The sequence below is a fragment of the Dermacentor andersoni genome, chromosome 1 (genome assembly GCF_023375885.2).
Source record: "Dermacentor andersoni chromosome 1, qqDerAnde1_hic_scaffold, whole genome shotgun sequence".
Taxonomy (NCBI): domain Eukaryota; kingdom Metazoa; phylum Arthropoda; class Arachnida; order Ixodida; family Ixodidae; genus Dermacentor; species Dermacentor andersoni.
This window is the reverse complement of record NC_092814.1, coordinates 315,132,693-315,149,588: the sequence shown is the minus strand read 5'-3', so window position 1 is coordinate 315,149,588 and position 16,896 is coordinate 315,132,693. Positions and strand designations below refer to the sequence as shown.

Genomic DNA, 16,896 nt, shown 5'->3' with positions numbered 1-16,896 from the left:
CCTTTAAAAAATGCGTTTTCGTTCGAAAAAAAAAAAAAAAAAATTGACTCAGAGAGAAAGAGAGAAACGAATAGAAAACGCCGCTGGCAAGTTCTTAGTGAAAAGTTGACCTCCACTGACTGCTCCCCTGTCATGTCCACCAGTACTACAATAAGCAGAGCTCATTGATACACGTATATTCGACTGTGCGGCAGATCGCCGACATTGTTGCGTTATTACGACAAAACCAGAAGTGAAGAGAGAAGAGAACAAGAGTTTTATTATGACCAGTTTCTTCCTGCGCGGCCTGAATGGAAGTACGCTATAATCTTTGGTGGGCACACACATAGACTTACGAATAACAAGATATACTGATTGAGAAAACTCCCTTCCAGCTGTGTCACAAATAACCTAAACCCTTAAAAATAGTTTGCACTATTTGGGGCTTATCTTGTCCCACAACAATACGTCATCTGCTTTGCTTGCGTTTCCATTCATGAAAACTCAGCGTTCGCTATTGTCCTGACGAGAATGCTGTCACGCTGATAACGCACACGCCGTTCGTGACTTGGAAGTACTGGGCTCGCAGCGTTAAGGAAAGGAAATGAAGGCAAGACAGATGACGATTGTTGTTGTGGGACAAGATAATCCCCAAAGGGTGTAAACTTTTTTAAGAGCGTAGACTGCCGGATTCAGCGCCACTATGAGCAAGTGAACATGCACTCTTTAAAATATTTACACCCTTCGGGGCTTATCTTGTCCCACAACAATAGTCTTCTGTCTTTCCCGCGTTTCCGTTCTTTAACGCTGCCAGTCCGGTACTTTCAAGTCAGGAACGGCATGCGCGTTATCAGCGTGACACAGCATTCTCGTCAGGGCAGTAGCGAGCGCAGCATATTCAAAAATCGAAACGCAAGCACGGCAGATGATTGTTGTTGTGGGGCAGATATACATTCCAAAGAGTGCAAATGTTTTAAGAGCGTGGCTCGACTGAGTTAAATTTTCTGAGCGCGGCTACACTCTTAAGCAAATGTACACCCTTTGGGGTGTATATTTGGCACACAACAATAATCGTCATCTGTCTTGCTTGCGCTTCCTCCCTTAAAAACGCTGTGCTCGCTACTTTCCTGTCGAGAATGCTCTGTCATGCTGTTAACGGGCATGCCGTTCTCGACTTCGAAGTACCGGGCTCGCCGCGTTAAAGAAAGGAAATGCGGACAAGACAGATGACGATTACTGTTGTGTGGCAAAGGGCGTAATTTTGCTTAAGAGTGTAGGTGCTAAACGGTGAAATAAAATGAGGATTATTTTGGATTAATTGCAGTGACGACTGAATGATACATAAAATTGCTTGAAATGATTACTAGCAATTCGAAAGCAATAATTAAGGTTCCGTTATTTTTATTATTAAAGTACACTTGTGAGATGCAGTTCACAGAAAGTGCTCGGGCGGCACAACACCGGCCGTGGTCGCGCACCTGGGAAATTTTCCATTTGCTGTACATACATACGGAGGGTGAACGCCAACAGCGGCTGCCACTGAAAGTGAGCAGTGGATGACGTCAGACGGTTCTTTCGGGTTGATTGAAACAAGCGCAGTTGGAAAAGTACTTTCGCAAGATTATCAAGCTCTTCATGATAACCGTGCAAAAATGCTAAGCTACCTTTGTGTGCGCTTTTTTTGTTTTGTTTTTTCTGTCCTTGATTACTTTTACAGATGCTGCTGCACGGAGAGTAACTGAAGTGAAGCGAGTTCGCCGAACGCACTCGTCGTAGATAGTGCCACTCAGCAACAAAAGCCCCTACACTATGTCGCGTGTCGGCCTCCAAATAACGCTAACGCCGTGTGGCGCGACACGCGCTCAAACCGCCGTAGCGCGCGCCGGAGCCACACAAAACGCAACATCCAGCGACTACACACTCTTTTGTAAAGCGAATGATAGCCCGCGCAGGTGAGAAAGAACCAAGCGGAGCAACGATCAAGACGAGCAACACCCTGCACTATGCAGGAGGCACCCCAAGGACATCACCCGCCAGAGGTGACGTCCACTCGGTTTTTACGCGACCAGGGAACGTGCGAGCCACGAAGAAGCCGCGGTGTGAAGCGCGCAGGCGACATCGCTGATTGACAGTGAACATGCTGCAGGTCGAGCACCATTCACGGAAATTCGGGCTGTGTAACCCAAGTCTCGGGGAACAACCGTGCGCATGCACTTGGGAGCGCTGCGCTAGCAACCGAGTGCAAAACGGGTCAACCGAGTCCAAGCCGTTATTAATTTTTTTCTTTTCGACAACTGAAACCTCTTCAATCCTCTACAGCGCTCGCCCAAAGGCGCCGAGAAACAAGTTCGCTCTTAAAGGCGACGGCTTACTGCACGGCTCTTCCCGGGTCGCAGAGTGTAAAGCGCAGTCTGAAAGTGGCGTCGTTAATCAGGCGAACACTTGCCCCTCCCCGGTACGTTCCTTTGCGTTGCCGTTTTCTCTTTTTCACCCAGAACCGAACCGCGCGGTTCCCATTAATAACCGGCGAAATCGCACGGCCCGTTCAGCGATATCGTTCGCGCGTACGACCTAGAAAGCAAAAATATGGATCTATATATGTACATAAATATATATTGTAAAATAAAGGGCGACGCAACGCGTCTCAACGTGGCGGCTACGCATGAAAAAAAATGCAGCGCCTAGCCGCTACTATCGCCTTTTCACCGCCATCACGAAAGAAAAGGGGCCCCGCTTTAATAAGCGCCGGCGATAAATACTCACCCCCGCCCCGCTTCAAACTCTTAGCTCACCAAGATATGCGCGAACATATTCAACGCAACGGCGAGATTAGGGGAGGCGTAAAGACAAAAATTTTAAAAACTGGACGCCCAAGTCATGGGCTTAGGAACCACTTTCTACTGGACGGCAATAACAAGTGCTGTTACACAAAAACAGCGAGCGCGAAGAATTAGTATCGGCGCTAGGTCTTCACGATAGCAAACTTGAATGAAAAACTTTGCGATCGCCCAGCGCCTGCATTAGAGGCTGCATCAAACTTCTCTGTACATGCCCTTTCCTTCAGCAGGTTACTCTCAAGGCTTCCTGCAAACTTCCCGCACTCATAGGAAAAATAATATATATAACCGAAAGAAGGGTAAAGGGGAGGCTGTGACTAATATCAGCACCAAAACAATAACACAGCCAATGCATATGCCGCAGGTTCACCAAACGTACAAGGGCCGCCAGAACGACGTGCAGGGAGGGCACATTCGCGAAAACATTGTGGCAACACCATGCAGGAGTAAAAAAAACAGGGGAAATAAAAATAATAAGAAATAAAGATAAGACGGCGTGCAAGTTTAGAGGCTTGCAACATTAAAGCGAAGGCGACCATTCTTTTTCACCCCCCCCCCCCCCCTCCCGCCCCCTCGCGTTTCTAAGGGTGCGCGAGGCGAGCGGCGCGAGCACTTTTAATTTAATTACGCGAGAGAGACTTTCTCGGGAGTTTATTTATAAATCGCGGCTTAATAAGACACAGCCGTCCCCTGATTTCTCAGCCGCTATACGTAACACTCTCCGCCACACTGCTCTTTTCATCCTTTCAGCCCTAATTTTTATTTCATCACTCATAATTTCTTTCTCACGACCCACTCAGAATATCTTCGCGTGGCTCGGCTTTGCATCTGGAATCATGAGCTTCATGCCAGCAAGCAGAAAGAACAGAAGGAGGTAGGGAAAGAAAGAAAAATAAAACAGTGAACTTTTAATTGTTATTTATTCAGACCGAGACGGGTCCAGCTCCTAGCAGCCTCTCAGAGAGAGAGGCGGCTTCCTGCGCGTTTGTATTTGTCTTTTTTTTTCTTTTTTTTTTTTTTTGCTCTGAAAAGCCGGCAGCTGGAGCAGGCTATATAGAGAGGAGGGGGGCGGGGGAGTCCAAGCCAGCGCCCAAGCCCCCGCCGTGGCACAAACCATAAACATCAACCCCGCGATAGAGAGTTCTTTCAAGTCAGCCTCCTTGCGCGCTCCGGTTTTGAATTATGGCAGCAGCGGCAGCGTAAGGCCGCTGCCACCGCGCCGCTCTCGCGAGGGCAGAACAGCAGCAGCAGCGATGGCGGCCGCAGAGGCTCACCACTCGCGCTCCTTAATTTGTTTATCAACCCTCTCGAAGAAAAATTGAAGGACCGCCCGAGCCTCACCCCACTCCGCCTCGCGCTTTCTGAGCTCCCCCGCGAAATCCTCTGGACTCCGGCAGTTGCGCGCTCACACACGCACACGCGCACGCACGCACGCACGCACGCACACGCGCACGCGCACACACACACACACACACACACACACACACACACACACACACACACACACACACACACACACACACACACACACACACACACACACACACACACAAGCGCGCGTGCATAGCACCCTCAATACCGCATGCACACAACGTGCACGCCGCATAATGCCGCGAACTAGCATGAGCGAGCGGGATTTTCTGTCATTTTTTTTTTATTTTGACGCGAAGGCTCGCGTTTAAAAAGTTGCCCTGCACGAAAGCAACGCTGAAACAACGGCAACACAAACGAAGATAAGCGAAGAGCCGAAAGCGCACGAGAAAGAAAAGAAAGAGAAGAAAGAGAAAGGAAGCCCCGGCTTGGTATTTTCGCCTGCACGGTGTGAGGCAGGGGTTCGAACCGCGACGCTCGCCACTCAGAGCAGAGAGCCCCCCCTCCCCTCTCAAGTCTCAAGGGGAAGATCCCGAGGGACGCTGAGAATAATAAGAGCGGCTTCCCACGGACGCTGCGAAGCGCGAACGCATGCTGCAGGGACGAGCGGGGTAGATTTATCACGGCTTATCCTGCAGATAAAAGCCGCGCGGGCACTTTCGCTTTTGTTTTTTCGATGCCAGGCGCTGATGGCGTTTTTACTTTTCGCTTTTTGTTCATTTTCTCACCATATTCCACTGCCCTGAAAGGCGAACATCGGTCCGCACGGAATTCATTAGAGCGCGTACACGAATGCAACAGCGGCGGTGCGCAGGAAAAGGTTTAGCGAAAGCAACGCTTGGCACAGCACTGCCGAACACAGAAGAGGTCGGCACAGAGTCGCACAAGGCCAGCAGCCCATTTCAAGCCTTTACAAAACAAAGTTACTAGGGTCAGACAGAGGGCGCAAACTTTATGGCGCGTACGCGCTACGTTGCTTAACTGAACTGAAACAGCAGTACTGTGCTACATATCGCTGCTATAAAGCTACAAGAAAAAAAAAAAAAGAACGCCAAATTTTTTATTTTATCATCGAAAGTCGTTATCATACGAGTTGCGTGTATGACTGAACTACTTTATTCGCGCGGAATGCACCAAACTGCCATAGGGACCACTCCTGGTGAAAAACATATTTAGCTGTAGAACTGCAGTAAAAACGATATGCCCGAATTAGAGGCGGTGTTCCGAGCGAGCAACACCGCACCGCTGATGCACCCGCGGCAGGCAAATCGCTAGCTCCTCGCCCGCCGAAATCGGGCTCGTGCCGCCTCTGGAACGCCGAAATGCAACCGCGGGAACACCACAGATGGGAGAGGCGCCACGTACCTGGCGTCGAGGAACCTGGAGCGGAGGATCATGACGGCTTCGCAGGTGCTCTGCTTGAGCTGCACCTGGATGGAATTGAACTTCTTGTGGATTATCTGGACCATGCGCTCGATCTCCTTCGGCGTGATGGGACGCGTCCGGCTCTGCTCGCGCAGCAGGTTCATCACGTGCGTCGTGAACTCGTTGCACGCCTGGAAAAGGACAGAAAGCGACACGGGTCAGCGACGTCCACACATTCAGCGACCACGAAAGCGCAGTCACTTTTGGGCGTTGGCGAATAATAAATGCGTGCATCTCAACCCGTGGTTCAATCAGTTCGCGCGAGACGATTGCCGGACGTTGCGAAATATAGATAATGGGACTTAGACTATGTAAAAGCTTCCGAACCTCCAGCGTACTACACAGGTGCGCCACCATCATAGCAGCAAGGATATCCACCTGGGAAAGGACCCTTCAATAAAGGGCGGTCATACCCTCTCAGCCACCCGCGCGATGATGAGCCGAACTTTATTGACACCCTGAGGTCTCCCGAAATCTATGGCAAAAAATACGACACGAAGCTCTAATAGTTTATAGCAACCTCACACATCACTGTGTACACGCAGTACACGCAGCACTGTGTACTGGCACATCCAGGCTCTTTGCAGAGCGTGTACAGCTATGCCTACAAAGTTGCTGACATGAATGCTTGACTGGACGAAGTGGCGGCGGAGGGAGCGCTGGATACGTCATGTGAAAAAGCCGCTTTCGCTGAAATACGGGTCAAAGGACAACGTGGACAAAGATGGCATGGAGTTTTCCGAGGCATTCTCGCGCATCCAGCGCGAGAACGAATCGGACTCCAACCGCAGGGAGCAAAGGGAGCATTGGCCGCCCTGGATGAAAACACGGCAATCTCCAAGCCAGTAGGAACGCAACAGCGCACTGGGCGTAGGCCCGAGCCAACGAGCAAGCGCACAACGCGCGCATGGCTGCGCGGGTGGGGATGCCTAATCATCGGCGATGGTGGCTTGGTTTCCATCGGCCGCCGGCTGACAGCCAAGCGCCCACACGGGAGCACAGAAAGAGGGAGGGGTGACCGGCAGAAGGTGCGCGAAGCGGGCTCATTCCCTCTTCTCTTCTGGTGGCCTTCCAGCCCACAGAGGCCCTTTATCTGATTGAAACGGGCTGGCCAACAAAGTTCCCGGCGGAGGCCAGTTTTTCCTCGGCGCTGCTGTTGCTGCCCAAATAATAGCATTATGGGACGTGGCCAAACACTGATCGGACGGCCCGTCACACGCCGGGCGTTAAATTCAAACGGACAAGCGGCCAGGCGTCACGCCGTCAGAGCAGAGTGTAGCGAAGCCCACACCGAAACTAGGTCCGGCCATAGTTAGAGAACGTACACGGGCGGTGGCGAAAATGAAGAAACAAGAGCGGGGGGAGAGATAAAAAGCGTTAGGCGGCGGTAAATGCTACAGAGGCACTACGGCCACGGGCGAGTTCACGCGCTGCGGCCGCAGAGCGGCGGACGCCGCGCGCAAGCCCATCACGCATCCGCGCGTTCGGCTTTCCCGCGGCAAGGGTGCTAATGCGGGAAAGACAGCGTGCGGGGAGGTCGCTGCTCGCCGGACGCAAAGCGTTCGCTTCGTGCACAAGATTCGGACTGACAGGCGCGCAGATGTGAATTCAGAGTGCAGCAACTCCAAATTAAGGGCGGGGAAACATTCAGGTTAAATGGCCTACACCGCGAACGGTGTGGAAAATGGCACCAGTTTTTTTACTTTATTTTTATTTTTTATCTATTACACGTCGCGAGTAGACTTGGCGCGCAGCGCTACGAGTAACTATGGTACCAATAGCGGCGTTAAGTTGATGCTGAGCGAAAATCAAGAGCACACAACAAGGCTGCTCTGCAGGCACCTTGAATTGCCCACTCGACCTGAATATCACGACCAGTTGCAACTTTGGATGAAATATTTGCCCACTGGCGATGCACCACAAGGTAGTGGTACTTCGTCGTACTTTCGTTTTGGGCAGAATAGTTGCTTCAGAGGCACTAACTGCTATGGGTATTGAGTTGGGCTTTGCTGTATTACTGCCTGTTTTTTAGAGACTCCGACGTTCGGATCCAGACAAATCAGAGCTCCACAGGCTCCACAGGTTGACAAAATATAAAAATATCCGCTTTAGGTCTCGACATCTGCGCGAAGAATCGCTGTTATCAAAAGGAAGCACACAATAGCCCGAAACAGCGCACATCCATTGAAAAGTCATGCAAAGCTACCGGAGTCGAACAGGAAACGTTACCGAACGACTAGCAACACGCAAATCGCGTTGTACGTTGAAAAAGTAAACGGATGTAATGGGCGAAGGGACAAGGACGTCGGAAAAACAAGTAATTTAGCAGATTGGAAATGGCTCACAAGCGGCCTTTTTTTTTTTTTTTCCACCTCTGCGAAGCGGCACACAAGGCAATAGAGCAGCAGAACGACAGACATCGTAGAAGGCAGACCCTTTCGGCCGGCAGCTTGGCGCATCCACCACAGAACGAAGACGCAGCATCAAAGGGACCATGTGAGAGGAGTAGCGATTCATTGAAACATTACGAGAAGAAAAAGAGGGAGGGGGGCATTTTTCCGAGAGTCCGACAAGATCACGGTAGAAACACGATCACAGTCTTCCCTCCCCACACTCAAGCAAGCAGAACGCGTAGCTAAATGTAGCTCACGCACCAACTCCTTGCGGCTCCCTCTCGCTCGTTCGTGAGCACCATTGGCCGGACGCCACACACGTGACTGCCGTCACAAGTCACTATTGGTCAAGAACTAGAGCTCCCTCCGCGCCGTTGGCTATCATCTGGCTATCACAGATCCTTTCCTAGGAGCACAGAAACAAACGCAGACAATAACAACGAAAAGGCTCATTTCTTTCTTTCTTTTTCGCTCTCATCTTTCGATTCTCCTCTGCTTGACGCTTTAGTTGAACCATTTTATCCGCATATACACACAATTTGGTGCAGTTTCTGCCCCGCTCGCTGCTGGCCAACGTGCGTGCCGCCGTTCAATGGTGTAGGCAGCCGCCGCCGCAGGGCAGCCGAAGGGAGGAAAGAGCGGAGGGCGTTCTAGGGTTCCGTTCTCCCTGGAAGGCTGCCATTTCCTGGAGGCCCCCTGTTTGTTCGCGGGGACAGTGATGAGTGTGGTAACCATTTCTCTTAATGGGCATCATCTATTACGCGTCCAGAGAACAAGGCTCGCCGCCGCCCCAAGGCGCTCGGGAGGGAGAACTGGAATCGAAAGGAAAGCGGCCTCCCCACCCTTCTTCTCCATCAAACCTCTTTTCGTCAGCTCGCATCCTGTCGATAGCGCCGGGGCGCCCAGCGACACAAAAGAGACACGGCCGGCCACCGAGGCGGCGGCGGTCGCTAGCTTGCCTCTCTCACAGCCTCTACCAGCCGTCCTCCTCCGCGGCGCAGCAGGCGAAACCAGCGCTACTCCAAAAAAAAAAGACGCGCATCGTATACACTGTTCTCTTCTCCCCCCCTCCCCTCTCCCCAAGGCCCTTTTTTTTCGGCCAACCAAACGATCAGGCGAACGGACAAACGTACGGCGATGCTGAAAGCTCGCTCGGTTGGCGTTTCTCGAGTCGCCCTTTCAGTGTGACCGAGCAAGGAGAGAGCGCTACCGGTGCGTGGAGTCCCGATCACTTTTCACCCGACGGACGCTTTCACCAGCCGCGCGGTTAAATCAGCGTAGAAAACAAAATGAGAGAAATACCCCTTGGGCGGTTCTCACCAGGAATGGGCGCAAGCACGCCGGAGTTGGATCGGCTCTACGAGGGAGCTCGATTCGTTCGGTATCGTCCAGCCCAATCGTCCATAGTAAAACGTAGCCGCAAGTGATTTCATAATGAAAGGCCAACTTTCGTCTAACGCAAGCCTGACGCGAATCGGTAAATCACTAGTTATAGCACTCCGCAATAGCAGCACCCAACATGTGCATGTTGGGTGCAACTACGACTAGGATGACGCAAGGAGAAAAGTGCACTAAAGAAACGAGGAAACGTTTTGAGACTACTAGTTGACAAGGAAGACTATAATGTATATGTTCAAGGATTCAGCGGTCAAAATAAATTAGCCGTTCGGCCATTTGTGTCCATTTTAGCTAACAAATTATCGTAGAAGACGAATCGCTTCGTGCCGGTTACCACGGGCGCCTATGGAGAGGCCGTCAAGGGTAAAAATTACTTTAGACATGTACTTCCACCAATGCTTTACGAGCAGGAGGCTATACTTTTATTCCCTGCACACCACTTCAGGAGGAGTTTTCAGCCTAGGGTTGATTTCCTGCTGTGTTTGCCGTCTTCTCGTAAGCTTCTCCATCGAGTTCTCGCATGGAATAGAAAAATTTTATTCGGGGAGTGTTGTGAAACACGAACATCCTATGAGGAACCAACGCTGGCTAAGAGGCGCTACAACAGTTTGGGAGTGCAACTAAATTATGCTGACGCCGTCCGGTAGGGAGACTAAAAAATTACAGGACATTTTGAACGATAGAAGAAGCGCTCATTCCACAGAGTTTGCTTTAGCCCAATGCGTCCAGCCCTGCTCTGTTCCTGACCGTGCTAGTTGCGAAAAGCGCATACGCTCCTACGTTCTAGCATGCCGGTGCGCACTTAAGTCAGGAACAGGAAACACGTGCTTACCGATGAGCCATAAATTTGCTGACGCGAAATCACAGCATGTGTGATGCCGAAAACTTGCCTCCGTTCGCTAGGCTGGGCTTTACGGCGCTGCTGTTGGCACTCTAAGTTTCAGCGCTGGTTACTCCCAAAAAACAGCTTACTTCAGTCATCAGCACCTGAGCACGGCGCGAAGGAGTCCTTGCAAAAGAGATCAGTCGATGTAGACTAAATCCTCTGTATAGAATTTACTGCGCTAATTCAGTTACAATAGATAACTGATACGACTTTACTGCAGGTCCATCGCACACGGGGTGGTTTCCACTACCCAACGTAACTGCCATCTTTTCATAAATTAAATGCACTACATCTGAGACGAACATTTTGGTCACTGTGGAGCCCGTAAGTGTCATACCACGATAAAAAAAAAAAAAAAAAAAAAGAAACTGGAGAGTCGCAACCAGAAGCAAAACTCTGAGAGATCACCCTCCAGGCCATAAAAGAATAAAAAGAAAGTACGTACACTACAGAGGCAAGGCTAGCGCGCCAACGCAGACGCTCAGGACCTACAGCGGCCAGCGCTTCGAACCTTCCGGGCTCGCGGAGGAATCGTAACGCTTGCTTTTCTTTACGCACATTTCGCCTTTCTACGCCACTGGTACAGGAAACAGGACCCCGGAGACTACGACCACGAAACAATCAAAAGATTCGCCGGAGGGTATCACTGCCAGACCCCGACAGAAAGCAAAGCGGAGGATATAGAGAGCACGCACACCGAAGGTCGAAAAGGAAAACATTCTAACAAAGGGGGAAAACAAGCGAGAACTGTGGACACAACGCAGAGCCTCACCCAGAGACGAAACCACGGCCATCGGTGTATCCGCGGCGTGCGCAAGATACACGGCCAAATCCTTCTTGAACGAATAGCAAGAATTCCACGTTTTGAGAGAGGGAGAACGAAATAAATAAAAACGAGTTACAGGAGGGGGAGGGGGGGTCACTACCATCGCGCGATGCGGACAACGAGAATCGCTAAACGACACGTCGGCGGTAGAGCGGCCGTTGCGCCGCTGAACCAGCAATGCGCCCGGTGTTGTCCTCACAGGAGCGCTCCCCGCCCCGACGGCGTCCGGGCCCGGGGGCACAGTTTGGGCTATCGGAAGTCTCAAGGGTTCGCTCAGAGGCGGCTATTTCTCTCGACCGCAGCCACGGGTAAAGAAAAAAAAAAAAAAAGAGGAACGCAATGCTCCCCGGAGCGTTTTTGAGGAGCAGTCACGTAACTCCCCGGAACCAACAACGATTTGGAAAAGTGTGCGGCCGCTCACACCAGAAGGGCTCGACCACAAACAACAAGGAGAAGCAACCATGCTACGTGCAAGTAACGGGATTGCTGCTGCTTCCAACAGTGAATATTAATTAATAGGAGTTGGTAAATTAAAGATGTATTACATGCATATGAAATAATTGTTACTGCCACTTCACATGCAAGGCCAAAATTCCTGTCCCTTGAGCATTTCCACTGACAGAATCCTTACTTTAGGGGGCGTAATGCCACCATTTCCAAACTGTAAATTACAGCGGTGGCCCCCTTCTTCGACGTCCGTTGCAACGACGAATGAGTCGGCTCTGGACAGGTTGGCAGAAGTTGCGCATAGCGCTCGAGCAATTAAAGCCCGCATCTTTGCCTCGGCACCTTCCGCAGGAGCGGCCTCGCTAGCTGCGTCTACAAGTTCACCAGCGAGCGCCACTCAGAGCAGCACACCTACACGATTCCACAGCAGCGCCAGCATCCAGGGAACGGAGAGAAATCTTGCAGGTGCAACCCGAGTACCGGGGAGGTCTACGGCAGCAGCCGGGCGGGCGGCAATAAAATGCCAGCCGAGAAGCAGAAGCAACAGCAGCGGCTGCAGTACAGTAGCGGCGCCAGCGGTATCGGCCCCGGTCGTATTCGCAGCCCACGTCGTAAAAGCGCCGACCTCCCATTTCCCGTAACAGTCGCGGCGGCTCGTTCACCAGCAACGGCAGGCGAACACACACGCAGGAGAAGAGTTTAGCTCTTCTTCGTTCGCCGCCCGGGCCCTCGGTTTGAGACGCGCAGTAACGACACGGGGCGCCCAGAGCAAACGACCCTATGATCGCCGCCTAATGCCGTATGAGAGGGAGGGTCGCCGCTCAGCGCGTCCGCGGCCCTGTACGCGATTACCGCTGGCAGCGACGAGTAACGACGGCTTCGAAAAGGGGCGAGACAGCCGGGATGTGGTTCCCGCTTCAATCGGAGAACCACGCCGATGATGATGTCCGCGGTTACGCCCGATCGCCGACTCGCCTTTAAAGCGAAATGTAGGCCACGAGGTCGGCGCGTTTCACAGCCCCGTTTTTGCTACGTCTCAGTGTGAAGATTGCTGCGTTCATTATGGGAGCATTTTTTTAAAAAATAGAGCTGATGCCACCGGCGTGAGTCATTAACCGCGGGCTATGCCGCACCTCTTACTTGCAAAATCGCGTTGCAGATACAAAAACAAGGCGCGTGAATTAACTATTTACTAAGCGGCAGTGGGCAGGCAGGAGATGAAAAGCCTGCACTGATCTTCCAAGGTGTCGTAGTTCTCGAATCAAACGTGCTTTTAGGTTCGTTTTATCTAACGCAGGAAAGACCAGCTGGTACAGCGCTTTTTTGACTGTTCCTTGAACAAAGTGGGCGGCGATGCCTGTGATCTGTTTCTTTGTTGTTTTTTCTTTCCTTCCTTCTGTCGATCCTTCGCCATGCATACAACTCTAACGCCGCGACACACACATCGGATTTTAACCGGCTTCGCAACGACTCTGTTGCTGTTTCTGCTTTTCGGGAAGTTGCACGAAGCCGCCGATGGGCCATCGTTTGAACTTTCAACTCAAATCAAGTTACAGCAACTTCAGAAGAAAGAAAAAAAAAGCCTTCAACCCCTGGTACACATCAATAGCGTCATAAGCTGCTTATCACATGGCAAAGGAGAAAGTGCACATCCCTTTCCAGAGCTGCGGATACAACACGCTGATCCAATGGATGCCACGTACTTTCCCGCACTCATATGCGTTGTGGTTTCATTGACGCGGCATCTCTAAATCGCACAGTTCACCGCGAGGACGCTAGTTGTTATGTCAGGAGCACTAGGCGACTGTTCGAGCGCCCTCGGCAGAGCAGAAAGCACCGCTGAGACTAGCCCGCGGAAACGCGGGCGGGCGTGGATGCCGAGCGCTGCGACGACACACTCCACTGTGGCGAAACGCAGGGAGCCCGGATACCAAACGCTTTCAAGGGGAGCGAAACAGATGCCGATAAGAAGGAGTGAAAACGCACCACCTCCTACACGCTAAGTGGAGAGAGACGTCGCCCACGCCACAGTCGAGAAGCGAAGGCACGGAGGAGGAAAGGCGCACGCAGCAGGATCAGCATCTTCCGGAAATTAGCGAGAGAAGCGGGTCGGCGACGGCGGGGACGTGCTCGAGAGGAGGGCGCCATCCATCACGGGACACAGGCCGCCGCCACCGGCTGCCGCTGCTCGGCGTCCTCTGCTGAGACGCGCGCCTATGCACACAGCGACGGCGGAGAAGAGAAAAGACAGGCGGAGGGTAAAAAGGAAAAATAAGGCGGCGGAAACAAAATAGCAAAAAAAAAAAACAATAAGGGATGTCCCCGCAGGCTGCACGCACCAAGGCCTCCCCCAGTGGTGGGAGGAGAGAACAACACGCTAAACACGCAGAGCTCCCGAAGAAGCCGCGGAGAAAACAGCAATACGCTGGTTCGAGCAGCAGCAGCAGCAGCTGCAGTAGCGGCGGAAGCTGCGCGAAAGGCAGCAAGGAGGCGGAGGACAGACAGCGCGAAAGGAAGCGGCGGAAAGGAACAAGATATTTTCCGAAAAGGGGGCGAAAAATTAGGGGACGGGATGAGAACACAGGCGAACAAGCGGCGAAGCCAGTCGCTGAAAGCGAGACAAAGACGGCATCCCCCTCCTCTCCAAGTGCCGCTGCTGGCGAAGAATGCAGGATGAAGGGGAAAATTAAGAACGAGAAGCGGACAGGGAAAAAAGGAAGAGGAGCGAGCCTGTCTGGGACACCCTTCTTCGTCCTAAACAAGATGCAAACAACGCCCCCATTCAAGGCGGAAAGACACCTTCCACACGCATCCCCCCCGGCGCGCTTCGCTCAGCTTTCGGCACCCCTTTTCATCGGCTGCTGCTTTTCCTTTCGTCGAGCATTCCCAACACAGAGAAAGCGCAAAAGGACATGGCGACTATTTGCCACCCTTGTTGCTTTGTTTGCCTCGACGGCAGCCCTGACAAGTTTCCGATTAGCAGATGCGCCGTCGATTGAGCTGCCACTTTTTTGTTTTGTTTTATGTTCGCTCCCTTACTGACAAAGTTAACCGTCAGGAGCGCTTTCTCAGAAAGCCCGCCCGTCGACACGAGCTGCACCAGCAATCGGGACTCGCGCTCGGCGCTATGCACCGCGATGCAAAGGCGGGGCACAAAGACGGGCGCAATGTGAGGCGTCACAATTCCAAGGCCAAGCCAACCTACGGCGCAGCGGTCGTTACGTTCTCTACGAGAGCGCAGGTATCACGCCCGATAATCTTTTTTTACTTGTACGGACGAAGGCGGTCGCTTGAGATGTGTCGCGAAGTGAGCACTTCATTCACAAACACATGCGCAGACCATGCGCATCGGAACTTGTCAGAAATAATAATTGAAGAAAAACAAAACTGTATAGCTAGATAGGGATGCAGGAAAAGGGCCCGGCCTAATGGAGAAGGTAAGCTCGCACATTTTCGCCTAGTTCTGTCACACCTGCGATTGCCCATTAGCCAAATGAGGTAGCACACTGAAGGAACGCATACACATTACGAGCTCTCTTCGATAGCCCCGCGCAAAACCACGCGTATTATGTGGTGGAAAGTCCTAACGCGCATATTAGAAAGCAAAGGAAAAAAAAAAAAGGAGAGAAACGAAAAAACGAAGTCTAATGACCAGGCATTAGTGGCGTCATGAGACAGAAGTGCACGCTAAGTATCCGTAATGGTTAGGCCAAGAAAAAAAGAACACCTAAACAAAAAATAAACATGCGTGGGCGGAAGAGGGCGGGTTCGGCGATTGCAAGCGCACAGGAGCATCGATAATTTACGCCTTGGGTCTAACGAACGTGTGATAGGCAACCAATCGTTCCGCTCACAGGAGCGAGGCCGAGTTTTCTTGCGGGCTCCCCGTCCAATTAAGTCTTTCTTTTTGTATCGCCGTCTTCCTTCTTTTGGGTCTGGCAGCATAATAACCAGTATCAATTAGCGGAGCACCCGAGCCAACACGAAGGATAATAACACACCGCGAAACAACCTAACGAAGAGCCCGCGAAAGAGGACAAAAAGTTGGGCGTGCAATAAACAGAGGGAGAACAAGAAATGCTGCTCTTAAAAGAACGCCGAGCATTAATGACGGATAGCGTTCGGACCTCGCGAAAAAAGAAAAGCAGAAAGAAGGAAAAAAAGAAGAGGCTCATATTTTCTTGAGCATACCGTTTTAATGCTGCAGTTTTCCTTATTCTTTCCCTGAGGGGGAGCTCGGCGGTCTGTCTCGTTTGCCCTTTAATCATTCTTCCAAGACGAGGAGACAACCCAGCCACACTTGTCAGATCGTGACATGGGAGACGATGTAACGTGATAAGAACACCATCATTACTCGGCGCTTCGACGATCACAGATGACTAAATCAAAACGAGCTGTAATGATAAATACTTTGCGGAGTATAAAGACGAAAAATAACTTTAGCCCTTGTCTCGTCTTCGTCAGCGCGATACAACTTGGAAAGACTACCTCGTGAGCAGAAGTCGCTCTATCTTTCCTTTTAACAGCCTTTCAAAAACAATGCCATAATTTCTTTGCTAGAAAATGTTGTAACACAATTGTTTAGAAGTGCGAGGAGACGACCAGGCAAACGTTTCTCAAAAGCTATCCAAGTCGCACCTTGAAATGAAATCTAGTACATCTCTGCTCAGGCGGTAATTTCCCGCAAGTTGCAACTCACCAGCTCCGCCACTCGCAGCGCCAAAGAAATCGCCAGCGGTAGGCGCTGCGAAACAGTTAGAACAGTGCCGCCCCACTCGCCGCCCCTGTCCTGCTCCCAGCCGAAACGCTATCCGCACCTGCTGCGCGCCAAAGTCCACTCACCCGCGGCAAGAAATCGTCGGAGTCGGGCGCCCGCGCATCGCACAGCAGCAGCAGATATATTGCGCGCAGTTGCGCGCGCCAGATCGCAAGCAGCCCAAGGAGGCAGCGGGCATCGGGGCCAGTTTTCATTTCAGCGCCAGTCCCGGTCGGCCACAAATCACGCGGCTCCAGCGCCAAGCGCACCGCGGCCCCCGTTCTGACCAGCGCGCGTGGGAAGGGTGGCACATTAGGACCACCTGCGCAGACGCCACCGGCTCGGCAGTGCTGCCCTGGGCGCCGCCGTCTCGTTCGCGGTGTTATAAGCAACAGCCCCCAGCATCGGGCACGGTTGCCGGCACTAGAGCGATCGCGGAGCTCAACTCACGATGACTCGCAAACAAAGTGAGCTCCGCGTAAACTGAGCCCTGCAGCTTGCATTTGCCTGAATGTGTGCTTATATTCCGAAGCGCACAAACAAACGGCTTCCCCATCCGCGAGCGGGATCAGGCCATG

General features: G+C 52.0%; 1 protein-coding gene across 4 annotated transcripts in view; it reads right to left on the bottom strand.

Annotated features, from left to right (window-relative positions):
* Positions 1 to 16,896, bottom strand: part of exd (PBX homeobox extradenticle) — a 414,455-nt gene that overhangs the window by 120,394 nt on the left and 277,165 nt on the right. For all 4 annotated transcript variants that reach the window (XR_007602826.3, XR_007602827.3, XM_050196043.3 and 1 more), the window contains exon 4: positions 5,553 to 5,743. Coding sequence is in view for 2 of the 4 variants with exons in the window: in XM_050196043.3 (XP_050052000.1) it covers positions 5,553 to 5,743 (191 nt within the window). In the remaining 2 variants the exon portion in view is untranslated. The remainder of the gene's footprint in view (positions 1 to 5,552; positions 5,744 to 16,896) is intronic.